Here is a 13,047-nt window from a genome sequence, read left to right on the forward strand (position 1 = left end):
CAACACTACATTTCATTGTACCCAGAACGACATCTATATGGTTCTCACTCAGTCTCTGTTAATGCTCAAACACCTGCAATCCATTCCTGATAAAATATCCTTGGTCACTCTCCTGTGTGAACCACAGTTTGATGTTGAGCTGTCGATTTTGTACGTCCCTGTCTCTTTACACACTGGAGCAAGTCACCATAATCCCATGTTGATGTGGGTTCCATGGAGACACACTGCAATTTGGAGGCAACACGTTTATTACAACACCCCGACAGGGTAACTACATAAACGTACGGGATAACGACATAGGTGGTAGCTAACTTCAACTCGCGACTAAACCACAATGGGCAACTATATAACCGGGTCAGGTCACTAACGTCCTGCCTGACCCACGATGCCGAACGTGACGACCGAAGATCGAGGAGACGTGTAGCACGGCGGGTTGATTCCAGAAGACAGCCCAGAACGGCGTAGCCTGGCTCCGCCCTAGGCCCCGCCCCCTTCTAGATCCTACTAGAAGGTTCTGGGCCTTATGTCACGTGTCCCTCTCGCCACCCCTTGGCCCCTTCGCTACCCTCTCCTGGTCACGTGCCCCCTCGGGTTCACCGAGACTGTCATGTCCTGAAGTGTCCTCTCTGGCCTCCACCAGAAGCATGCTCCCTAGGGCCCGCCTCTGTGCCATACACACACCCTGGTGCCAGAGAGAGACGCTAACATGCACAGTACCACTCTTCTTCCAATAGATGGCGCTAGACGCCATAGTGACTCAATACACATCACTACACAAGTAAGTGGTCCCAGCAAAGTTTTATGAGTTAATATATTTTAGTATTGATTGATGTACGTATTTTAGATTTTATTCTGTTTATGTGATTGTTTTTGCCCTAATTTCTCTTTGGCTGTTTTTGCTCCGATTTCTATTTTAGCTTTTTTTGTAGTTGTTATTGCTTTAGTATTTTTTTTAATGACCCAATGTCACTCTTGCAAATGAGACCATATCCTGGTCTCTTGAGTTCTCACCTGGTTCAACAAAATAAACTTGAACTTCCGCACACACCAGCACTTGCCTGTGTGTGTACACACACAGGGATTGCCATTTTAGCTCCGTTAAACTGTCCAAGCAAATGTTTACAACAATTGCCTATGATGGATGGCATGGCTCACAAAGGCATAGTGACAACCCAGCTGGCTAGCTGCTGAGCCTTTGTGTCGATACAATGCACTGGGTATCAATGTAGACCATAAACACCTCACACGACCATATATAGACACCAATTGACTGATGTACACCACTGCATGTACACACAAATATATAGCTGTGAAAATTTCTCAAGTGTTCTCAGTATGCTGTGGGTGAGTGAACTATATATAGTGTGTTCACATAGCTGGCTGTATGCTTGTGTGTGCAGTGCCAGTTGTGTAGTAGCTAGCGCACTGCGCTATGAACCTGGTGACCCGAGTTCGATTTCCGCCCACGGCTAACATCAGTGGCGAATATCTGAACCTGTTCTGGGCTTCCCCTAGCTCGACCCAGTCTTAAATGAGTACCTGGTGCAGTGTGTAAATATCATCACTCGGGTGACAAAGGTGGCCGGGTGTGGTGCTAGCCACACGACCCCCTAGTGTACCACATTGGCCTTAATAGGTGCTCTCGAATAGAACTTGCCCCAAGAGCATGAAACGGCAATAAGGGGGATCCTTATCTTTGCAGTGCCCTGAAGGAGGTGTTGTCACGGCAAGTTCAGCGTGGGTTCAGTCACTACGACCGCCAGCTACGTAACGACCTGCTGGTGCTCGTTACACTGATTGCCCACGACCCCGCGTCTCCCTTCCTGGTGAGCACTTGCCTGTACACCCAGCGTTTGCACCTTCCATTGACATTGTGAGTGATTTTACAAATACCTTAACAATATTCATTTGCTTCATTCAGGAAACAGGCCTCACCAAACAGCTGGTGTTACTTGGAACATTTACAGAAGGTATGTCACATTTACAGTTGTGTTCACAGAATAATACCGTGAGATAGTGTCCATCTGATCGCCCAAAAACCTACTATAATAGCCTTCATTGAATAATAATATTTGCAGTTATACGGCACTGGATTAAATGCCTCAGCAACTCAAAGTGCCTTCCATGACATATAATTTTAAATCTAACATAAACATCGGAGGACACCTCCAGTGGCTGCTGTTCCTGTATGGCAGAAGGTGACTCAGTACCTGGCCTGCAGGTGGGTATTAATCTGCCAGTTGGGGGCAATGATTGCTATGTGGAATCTCATTTGAGTAAATTGCCACGTAATTTTTCAAATTTGGAATATTCGGACCACAACGCCAGCACACAATGTATCATGACATAACGTTTTTTTAAAAAAAAAGTCACATCTGCTGTGATGCAGACAGCAGGTAGTATAGTTTATAAACTTGCAGCATTAATCAGGGTGACCTGCCTGATTCAAACTGTGAACCTCGTCAACAAGTGGCGCACGTGCTAATTCTGGGCCATGTCATCACGCCCAGTGCTCACACTATAGCTGTATTTTTATATGCCACAAAATCATGGGCGGTCCATTCTGTGGTGGTCCCTGTGTGATCGTGCAGTGAAAAGCCACAACCCACTGGTCAAGAACCTTCTCCTCACCAGTGTCCACGAGGACTTTGAGATGAAAAAGCTTCTCTTAAACCTCCTGGTCGTGCTGAGTCGTGACCCATGCAACATTCAGGTGTGAACACAAGGAACCCTTCCCCTCTGTATGGCCTTAACATACTTCTTGAGGTTAGTGCTGTTAGAGAACCTATGAAGGCCACCAGAAACACACCTCTAAGGGGGTGGTCTGACGAGCACCATACCCAGCCTGCCTTTTTCCAGCAAATGGTGATGTTTGAACACCACGTTCGATATTAATTTAAGGCTGAGTCTTCCTCGGGGAGGCCCACGGTCAGAAAAGATATTCGTCAGTGATTTTGGCCGTGAGAGGGAATCAAACTCGGGTAGCTGGGCTCGAAGCACAGTGCACTACGCACTGCACACAAGTTCACACAGGTTCACACAGACAAGTGCAGTACAGATATAGAGACACACGCAGTGATACCATCGCACCATCTTTTATACATTGTGAACACCGTGGATGTAGGTGGACTTCACTGGCTAAAATCTGAAGAATTGCATTCTGGGGGTGCCTGTCCACCTGGCCTCCTCTGTTGACCACTGAAAGTCATTGATGGACCGGGTTGAATGTGCTGTGGACAGCTCACACGCGCCCTTGTAATGGCTTGCCATGTCACGGCGCTATACAAATTCCATGATTAAGCGCGTCACTTGTTTGCCCATACTCAGTGAGGTTGTTGTAGTTTGACATCCCATTGTTACACGCATCACTGTTGTGTTTCCAAGGTACTAGAACGCTGCCTTTCTTGTTGAGCACGACCCCACTACCCCCCCGCCTCCACACCCCCCAACCTCTCCCACAGCTGCTGTCTCAGGGCCACGTGCTGCTCTCCTTGTTCCACTACTCGAATGTGCACGAGGCGAGGGCTGCCTCTGGCCCTCTCACCTGGTCCCCAGCCCAGCAGGAGGAGTTGCAGCTGCAGGCGCTGGCGGCGCTCATCACTCTGGCGCCGGCACTCCCCACCGACTACATGCACATTCAGGGAAACACGCGCCTACTCCTGCTCCTTGACTGGTGCCTCAGCAAGGGTAGGGATCTCAGCGCAGCCAACTGGGACGTACAATTTCCTGCTCAAATAAGCACTGAGGCGGTTGCAAATCTCCTTTTTACAGCCCTGACTCAGCAGTGGAATGTCCACATTGCTATGGTGGGGGCTTGTCTATCCATCGGACAATCACTGCTTATTTCCTCACAAAGTAGTACTCATTTTATCAATTGCCGGAGGGATGATGGAGTGAGTCAAGCCCAAAACAGGATTGAACTCACAACCTTCTAATTGCGAGCTGTGAGCCCTTCCGCTGAGCCACCTGGTCAGATTACCAGGAAGGGCGACATGGTGGATGACACAAAGCTGTTTGGCTCAATAACGTTATTGACCTTTCTGTGAAATTCGAAATATTATATCAATGGTAATGATTGTAATGCTCTATTCTTCGTTGTGCATTTCTTATTATGGACATCGTGAGGTCCAGACCAAAGACAAGGCACTGGTGTCAACAGAGGAGCAGAGCTGGGAGGGAAGCTCCCACAGTTGCTGTACTGCATACGCGTGATGCGTGCTATGGCTCGCCTGCAGGACAGCAGCATTGCTCAAGACATGTGTGACCAGGGTACCATCGGCCAGCTGCTCGGTGAGAGCCTAATCATCGCTATGCGGTTGTAGAGGGCTAGCAGCACATGTTTCACTTGCAGCACGTGTCACGCATCAGTGATTGGTGCAGAATATACGTTTCATCTATAAGCTCCCGATCTCGTTAATACCACGTGCATTGCTGGACAGCGTCTTTATTGTGCGCTAAAACTAAACTTATCGTGACAGACGTGTGCTCAGGCTTGATGTCGGGAAGCAGACCAAGGGATGGGGAATTGGTCGATGGGGGCCCAGGCTTCACGGATGTGGTTTCGCTGGAGATCCAGACAGATGCCCTGCTCACATTGTCTTCTCTGTGCCAAACTGACATTCACAGAAAGGTGAGAGCATTGTCTTCCTCTCTATATGCACACATGTGCTACGTGTTCTATTCCGTCTAGGCATCTAAATGTTGTTGTCGACTTGTTACGTCATTCTTCTGTGTGTTGGACAGGGGTTGTTCGGCCGTGATGGGACACTGATGCTGACTAAGATCCTACATGCGGGCCCCCACCTTATGCCTGCTGGGCTGCCACACTCTCACCTTGTCATTGCTGCCATCGATGCCGTCTGGTTTGTACAGCACACGAGACAATATTCCGCACATCGCATAGGACCCCAACCCACACTATAAAACAGAGCATTTAAATTTAATTCTGACATGTTTTCTCTTGAGTCAGATGTGACAAACGTTAGCCTCACAGTGAGGTGTGGGTCGACAGGTGCTGCGTGCTGGGTTGCTTTTCATCAGAGGACATCTTCCTGGAGCATGAAGGTGCCTTCCTGCTGCTTGACCTGCTGCAGGTGACCCCGTGCTTACCTCCTCACCACCGCCTAATCCTAGCCCAACCTCATCTTGGAATGCAACAAAGCAACCCGCCAACAGCAGTGTCCCAACTTCAGCTTTCACCTCCTCGCATTGTGTAGACTCTGAGCTATTCGTCGTTTCTTCAATGGCCTGGCACACTTGAGATGGTGCTTTATGTTGCCTTTTACCCCAACTCCTAACCCTTACAATGACCCTAATCCACCATCCCCCGCCCTTACACCAACACTCAGTACCCTTTATGTTACTCGAGGATGCTGAGTGTTGGCGTTAGGGCTTGCAGATTATAGTTGACATTTACGTGACCTCTGGTCATATCCCAACCACTGACCACGTTCTGATGATCTCAGTAGCCTCTCATGCAGGAACCTGGCATTAATGTCATGGCAGGCTAATCGTTTCACCAAGCCTATGCTCTGCTTTCTCCCAGATAGTGATGCTAGATTCTGTTTCATTTATCAAACGTTTCAACATTAAAAAGATGTTTAAACGTCATTAAATCAAGAATACAACTACACGAATCGGTCGGCTATTTAGTGCAGTTCTGCACTGTGTTCACCGTTGTGGTGTGTTGGTGCAGTCTTAAAAAGAAAAAAAAACTCAAGAATGGTGAGAGAAAGGAAGAGAGACAGCTATGGGGATACAGGGCTACGCAGAGCGACACCCAGCCACAAAACATGCGGCCACCTACTGTGCGAGTCCGCGAATGAGTACGTGCGCGTGTGCATGTAGCTGCGCTATGAACCCGGCGACCCGTGTTCGATTCTCACTCATGGCCAACACCAGTGACGATTATCTGAATCGGTCCTGGGCCTCCCCTAGGTCGACTCGGACTCAAATGATTACCTGGTGTGGTGTGTAAACATCGCCACTCGGGATACAAAGGCGGCCGGGCGTGGCACTGGCCACACACCTCCTCGTGTGCTGTCAGGCTTCATAGATGCTCGCCAATAGCCGAAACAGTCCGTTACAGGCTATATGGGCGATCTTTGTCTTTGTGCAATGCAAGCTACGTGCTCTAGGGAGCGCTGGAGGCTGCACATTTTTCAACAACATTTTAAGTGTGAAGCAAAGTCAAAAATCAAACACGTTTCAGACTTTGTGACCGTTTAAACGTCCCAGCCCTTAAACAACAAACGCCCCTGCTTCCAGGTGCCGTGTACACACGCCGTGCACAGCCTCACCCTCTCCGTGCTCGTGGAGCTGCTGGACAACCCCAAGGCGGCAGAGCATGTGCTCGCATGGCGAGGGTGGGGGCGCGTGGCGGAGGCGCGCGCTGCCGACGGGGCAGGGCCGCGCGATGGGGCCACCGCACCTGCCCTGCTCCTGTGCCTATGGAGGGAGGAAGAGACGGAGCTGGGGGTTCCCCGGGGCCCACGGGGAGTCGTATTGCCCGGTAGTTTTTTTTATTTTTAATATTACACTTGCTTACTCAGGAAGGCCTCAATGTGTCTGAAGACGCCTTTTCAGGAGAGTGCTGCTAAGTTTTTTGCAGTAAGGGGCGGCAATTGCTATGCGTTTCTGAATTGAGTAACTTTCGGGGTCATTTTTTTTATTTTTTATTGTAATGCCAGCACCCAATCGCCTATTCTTCAAATGGCATCACGGCATCTTTAACATCCACCATGAGCGAAAGAGGCGGCGCTTTGTACTTTACGGTTAATATGCCTGCAGTATTAACCAGGGCTGCCGACTGGATTCGACTTATGGAACTGTGCAACAAATGTCGAAGGCGCTACGACTCGGCCATGTCACCGACCTCGTGGTCGCTCGCAGAAGCAAACGGTTATAATTTGTCCAGTTTAGTAGCAGCAGTGGACATTTAGCTTCATTTGCCGAGTTTGGTTACAGGCCGGTTGTAATTGTACAACAGTATACGGTTATTTTCGCTCTGATACCGGGAGAGTTGCCGAGTTGCGGTGTGCGCCGTCTGACTTGGACGGTGCCTCCACGCTGCAGGGCCACAGCTGCCGCTGGTGGACGCGGCGCGAGCTGAGCAGCCAGTGGTTCCCGTCGCGGGTCGCCAGCCCAGCCAGGCCGTGCTCAACATCACAGAGAACAACTGGGTCAAGATCTACATAATCTTTAGCAAGATCGGTAATGAGCACATGAGCCTGTGTAAACAGGTAACACGCTCACTGTAACAGTAGCTGCGACTCACCAGTGAGTGGTGGTGGTTACATTACCATAGCACGTGTGCAAAACTAGGTGGAGTTTGAAGCTACGTAAAGCGATGAAAGTTTGGAGCGGTCAGCAGATTGACCATGATGTTGTGGGTGAACTGGATTGGGTGACTGACAGATGCACCATCCACATTCCCCAACTCGCTGTGCTTTAGCTGACCGCCACTATGCTCATTATTCATAATTTATTTTTGTGTTAGACCACGTAATGATGGTACCCTCCACCATCCGATATAGCCAAACAAATAAAATGTTCACCTCTACAAGCGTTTAACACATTAACATTTAAATTGTTTGAGCTTATCAGTATGTCAGGACAATTCTGATTACCATTATTAACCATATTAACCATTCTGACTCCTGGTTTAATTGTCGACAAGTTCACTTTGCTGCAGGTCCTGTACCACATCAGACTGTGTCTCTTCTAGCCCATGCCATGCTTGCTTGGCCCCTTGTATCAAAAGGAAGTAGCCAAAAGGGAGTAGAAGTTGCTTGGGCATGTGGTGGCTGGGGATTTAGCTGGAATGCAATATTCGCCCCTTTGTGTATCTGTTAAAAGAGGTTTACTAGCCTGCTACCTCAGCGGTAGAGGGAACAATTCGCAATTAGAAAGTTGAGAATGTAAATCTTAGTTTGGGGTTAACTCGGCCCATTATCCATCTGGAGTTGATCAAATGAGTACCACTTTGTGATCATCTCCTGATGACGATTGCTTGCATTGCGATCGAAACGTCGTGATTTATTATTTTTTCTACCTACGAGTGGTTGTTCTGTGGATGACTTATCCCAGTCATGGAAATTTCCACCATTGCCTCAGGGCTGTTAATGAGAGATGAGCACCACCTCCATGCTCATTTGAGCAGCAAATTACTATTTTTACTTTAATATCACACCCACAAACGGCACACTGCTCAAAACAACACCAGTGCCATTGAAATTGCGTGACGCAATCTATCCCTCTTCAGGCTTCCTGGGCCTTCCAGGCCTAAGCCCCGATGACCAGGTTACATTGGCCATTGTGGAACGCTACATGGACTTCAAGGTAAGGAATTAGTGTGGGTAATGTACACGTGGCACCGATTGTTCTGCACGTTGCACCGATTACAATGTGTAAATTGTACGTTGCGTGGTGCGGTGGTGTTGTACCCCTGTGGGTGTAGGTGGGCGAGGTGTGGCAGGAGATGGAGGCAGAGCTCCGCGAGGAGGGTGTGCGCCCCACCACCCCTGATCGCGATGCCCTGGAGACGGTCGCCCGGGCAACTGGCGAGGTTGTAGCCGGAGTGGCCCGAATACAGGCCGCTATCTTGGAGGAGAGTCAGGAGCAGGAGCTACAAGATGAAAGACAATTCTATGCCGAGGTTGGTTCACCGCAGGGAGTGAGGACAGCTGCCTTTGCACACATTTTCATTCCGGTCTGAGTGAGTGCTGTTAATTATGAACCATGTTGTTACTTTACAGATCAAAGCAAACCATCAGCAAGAGGAGGCCGCAATCAAATCATGGAATCACTACGTGGCAAGGACATCCAACTATGAGATGCTCAAGGTCTTGTCAATGATCTTTATATTACTACGAGTTGCTGAAAGTTCATTTTTCAGATAACAGTCCCAGTGGCTCAGCGGTAGAGCGAACGGCTCGCTGTTGGAAAGTTACGAGTTCAAATCCTGGTTGGGGGTTGACTCAGTCCATCATCCGTCCAGGGTCGATAAAATAAATAGAGTATGGGGAAGTCAATAGTGGTTCTCCAATGGATAGATTCTCCCACATTTAAGGAAGCGTGCAATTTCTACCACTTGCCTTTGGGGTTGTAAACAGGAGATGAGTGCAGTTTATGTTCATTTGAGCAGGGAATCACTTTGACTTTTGACTTCTTCTAAAACTGCATTTTTTACATTTTCAATATTGCTTTCATGAATTATGTGTGAAACCATCAGAGTGTGACCCTGGACTTGACACACATGTGCTATGCGTCCGCAGGAGGCACAGCGGGAGCTCAAGCAGTCCGTAGACTCATCCCGGCCAGGAGATTACCGGCCAGGGCCCAAACTCCACAGCACTACAGTACCAGGGCTCACCACCACGGTACTCCCACCACACCCCATTGTCTCAGTACATTACATTTACTCAAAAATGCATTTCTCTATCCAGCCAGGTCAATTGATCCAGCACACTCACTGATTTATTCCAGTTACTGGCTCATTCACTGGCAGCCACTTGCCTCCTTATCACTGTAATATCGCTTCTACCATGGTTACGCTCTTCCTGTGAGTTTCACTCGTTGATTCCTCCACCCATGATGAGGGCTCTGTCTACCAGACACCGACTGCTTTGTCTCACCTACGCTGTGTTAAACCACTACACTGCAGGACCCAACAACACGCTCACTCATTCACTCACGCACCACTTAAGCACCACACTGCAGGTCGAAACAAACTCGTACTGCTGCACTTTGGAATTACCTCCTATCGTCTCTTTTCCAAGGCTACTATAATAACTGTGCTTAATTCAAGACACGTGTTCACACTTACAACTTGATGGTGTAATAGTGTTGATGACTGCTCAGCATACTGCGCCTTTGGCCCTGTGCTCAGCAACTGTGTTAATAAAAAAAATAATGCATGCAGGAAGTGCGATGACTTGAACTCTATAACGTACCTGTGCGTGCTTGTGCATGTTCTGTGCGTTCAGACGTTTTCTGGGCGGCGCGTTTTAGTCGAGAGCACGCCGGCGGAGCTGACGGGCGGCCCCCTGGCTGCCACCGAGCTGGCGCTGCAGAAGCTGGCGGTGAAAGGCGGCGCGCTCACTCGCACAGGCCTCGCTGTGGAGCAGGAGCGCCAGCAGATGTCGGCTCGCTGAGTCCCACCACGATCCTCATGGAGCCACCTTACTGAATCCATTAAGTGGGCCAGAGCCGAATTGACCTCCTAGCAGTTTTCAGTGGTGCTGATTTATTGCCATGTGCTGTATACGTTTTTCCCTTTGCAGTGGAATCTTCTATCATTCAGTCGGGACCTGTCGTGTACTCAAGTTGTTTTCAGGCCAAATTACATGGTCTCGGATAATTTTTAAATTCACATTGTTAGAGTGTGAATTTTGTCGGTACACAACGGTACGCCATCCCGGGACTTCTCAGAACAGCAAACGCACATCCCGGCACTTCTCAGAGCACCAAATATGCATCCTGGCACTTCTCATTACGGTTCCTATTCCTACGCCGCGATGTTTTTACCGAGGGGAAACGACATCGAATATGGGCTACTGCAGAGTGAACGGGTTCTACATTTCTATATTCACATTTCAACCACAGCAACAGCCACTGGGCAACCACTGAGTGAAACTGATGATGCTGGTTCCTAACTTTGCGTGCTGCAGTGTACGCCCGGAGTGAAGTTTATTGAGCACTTGGGCCCTTTGGGGAGCAGAGGTACTCATGTGCAGTGCAAATCAACCCTCAAGCTTCCAGTGAGATTTGTACATCGTTTTAGTGTAACATCTGACGTGTTGAATCAAATCGAGAAAATAATCCGTGAATAAGATGCAACTCTAGTATTGAATGCATTAGAGTAGTTATTTCATAGTAAAAGATCACAATCAAAATTATTCTCAATGTTGAGGTACAATGAGGACTTGGTTCTCCAAGCATAGTCTTCCAGTGAGAGCGGACCCCGAGGTTGTGCTCTTCAAGCAGAGGCAGCACCAGCGTACGCTGCCGCCCACCCTGGGGTCAGAGCGGAGGTGGTAAACACTATTAAGTGACACCAGTTTCTGTGTATGGCTCAAACGTGGATGATGTGGTAGGATGCTTTTTATAAATAAGGCATAATTCACTTTGATTTGCAATATATGTTCGCACAACCCAAGTGTTGCCGTCTCTTAAGTGGTACCAACAAGTCAAATGTTGGACCTGGACCCATGGATGTGTGTATGTGAGGGAGGCAGTACCATGCACGGCTTGGGATAAAAAAAAAAGCTTTCCCAACATCCAGCCAATACGTGAATTAGATTGCCTCGACTAAGCGCATTTTAATCCCGTGAGTGAAGGTGGAATTGATGGGGTCACAGACATTAAGCCGCCACGTGGTGCGAGATCCTCGCCGTGATGTGAAATGTGCGGCGTGCTAGAATTTAATTCAAATGTAAAAATACATATGCATAAAAATAAAGCTGGTACACGTTAGATTATCAGAGTCGCGCATATCTAATGACAATCACGGCCACCCTGGGTGTGGGTTACCCCTGTGTACACGGCGCCGTACCAAGAGCGCATTGGCATTCGCGTTAAAAGCGCCCAATGACTGGTTACACAAGACATCTGCAATGTCCCTTGGTGGTGCAGTCACACGCGGGCGCCACGAGCCTCACGGCCCCGATGAATTGGGGCCTCCCAACGCCAAGGGGCGGATCATGGGCCCCTCTCATCCTCTCTCCCACCGAACCCGTGGGGCACTCTTTCTGTCCCTCTTCCCAGGCCCCCCCCCACCTCTTCGATGAGCCAACGCCCTACGCGACACTCTACACCCGGCGGCGCGCCGCGTTATATTTAGTCCGTGGCCGGGGTCCCAGTCCCCGAGCCGGCGGACACGGGGTGGGCACAGCTCCGGGAAGAGACCTGGGCACCGGGGCAGTGCCTCGCACCACCTCTCGATCACCACCCGCAATCACTGCCGCTGGGCCCGCACAGGTGGGCATGCCGTGAGGGTCGGGGGGGGGGGTTCGTCAACAGGGGCATGGTGCGCGTGGCCTCTCGAGGCGGCCCTCGCAGGGCCCTGCGATTCGTCTGCTGTGCCGGGGCAGCTCTCCTCGTGCTGCTGCTCCACCTGGCGCCCCGCGCGCGCCTCACGAGGTGAGTGGGTTCCCCGGGGGGGGGGGGGGGGGGGATGAGGGTGCCGCCAGGTGGTGAGCGGCGGGGGGACTTCGCAGGTGGAGTGTGCCGGGTCACGGTTGATGGTCCCGAAACGACGGTGGAGAGAGGCAGTCGCCCACGCCTGTGGTTACTGGCCGTGGCTATGACCCTTGCCACCATTGAGTCACGAGGAATAGCGAACGGGGTTCGCGGGCCCTACCAACCCCTCGTGCGACCACCGCGTCCCAATTCTGACCTCGTTTTTCCTTAAGAGGCAGGGAGGTGCTGGGATGCGCGCACGTGGGGACAGGAGCTCCGGTGGGAGCGAGGAAGGACCGGGCCCTGGCGGCCGTAACCAGGTGAGGCTGCGCCGCCCGCTGTGGTGGCTCTTCGTCGCCCGCTGTGGCGGCTCTTGATCGCCCGCTGTGGCTCTTAATCACGGGCACACACACAGCGAGACGCGCAATGATGATGACCGGCGGTGGCTCGAGTCACCGCGCGTTCTTCCCCCTGCCGTGTGCAGCACGAACGCGACGGCGGTGTCGTGCCGGGACGCCCTCGCCCTCGCGGTGCCCCGTGACCGGTGAGCGCCTTTTGGCGAGATGTTAACTCGCTCGCCTGGTGTACAGGAGGTCGTGGGTCCCATCCCGACCCTGACGCCTGCTGCTGTATATTTGGAGTTTGCGTGTCTCCCTCTCTCTCTCCATGGACGCGGTTTTTCCCTCCGCATTTAAAGTCAAGGCGCGTTGAGAGATCATCTGGCTGCTACAGAGTTCCACGTGATAAGCCACTTGGTTGAGCTATTATCTGTGACCAGGTCGCTTCTGAAAAAACAGAGCTATACAGTATAGCTCAGTGGACCCTCGGCTGGTAAAATTAAATACAAAAAAGTGTAGATGTTAGCTT

The 13,047-nt window shown here is 50.4% G+C and overlaps 1 protein-coding gene across 2 annotated transcripts in view; it reads left to right on the forward strand.

Annotated features, from left to right (window-relative positions):
- CFAP69 (cilia and flagella associated protein 69) overlaps window positions 1-11,452 on the forward strand; it is a 44,234-nt gene extending 32,782 nt beyond the window's left edge. Inside the window, exons 9-23 of one of the 2 annotated variants that reach the window (XM_078860082.1) lie at window positions 1,703-1,826; window positions 1,922-1,970; window positions 2,592-2,713; window positions 3,462-3,687; window positions 4,126-4,290; window positions 4,479-4,630; window positions 4,744-4,862; window positions 5,012-5,093; window positions 6,268-6,511; window positions 7,075-7,212; window positions 8,264-8,340; window positions 8,459-8,656; window positions 8,757-8,843; window positions 9,276-9,380; window positions 9,987-11,452. In XM_078860082.1, the coding sequence (XP_078716208.1) occupies window positions 1,703-1,826; window positions 1,922-1,970; window positions 2,592-2,713; window positions 3,462-3,687; window positions 4,126-4,290; window positions 4,479-4,630; window positions 4,744-4,862; window positions 5,012-5,093; window positions 6,268-6,511; window positions 7,075-7,212; window positions 8,264-8,340; window positions 8,459-8,656; window positions 8,757-8,843; window positions 9,276-9,380; window positions 9,987-10,154 (2,056 nt within the window). In that variant the 3' untranslated portion in view covers window positions 10,155-11,452. The remainder of the gene's footprint in view (window positions 1-1,702; window positions 1,827-1,921; window positions 1,971-2,591; window positions 2,714-3,461; window positions 3,688-4,125; window positions 4,291-4,478; window positions 4,631-4,743; window positions 4,863-5,011; window positions 5,094-6,267; window positions 6,512-7,074; window positions 7,213-8,263; window positions 8,341-8,458; window positions 8,657-8,756; window positions 8,844-9,275; window positions 9,381-9,986) is intronic. The other variant, XM_078860083.1, reaches the window with a different exon arrangement.
- Window positions 11,453-13,047: the final 1,595 nt, after the last annotated feature.

Source organism: Lampetra fluviatilis, chromosome 10, assembly GCF_964198595.1.
Source record: "Lampetra fluviatilis chromosome 10, kcLamFluv1.1, whole genome shotgun sequence".
Taxonomy (NCBI): Eukaryota; Metazoa; Chordata; class Hyperoartia; order Petromyzontiformes; family Petromyzontidae; genus Lampetra; species Lampetra fluviatilis.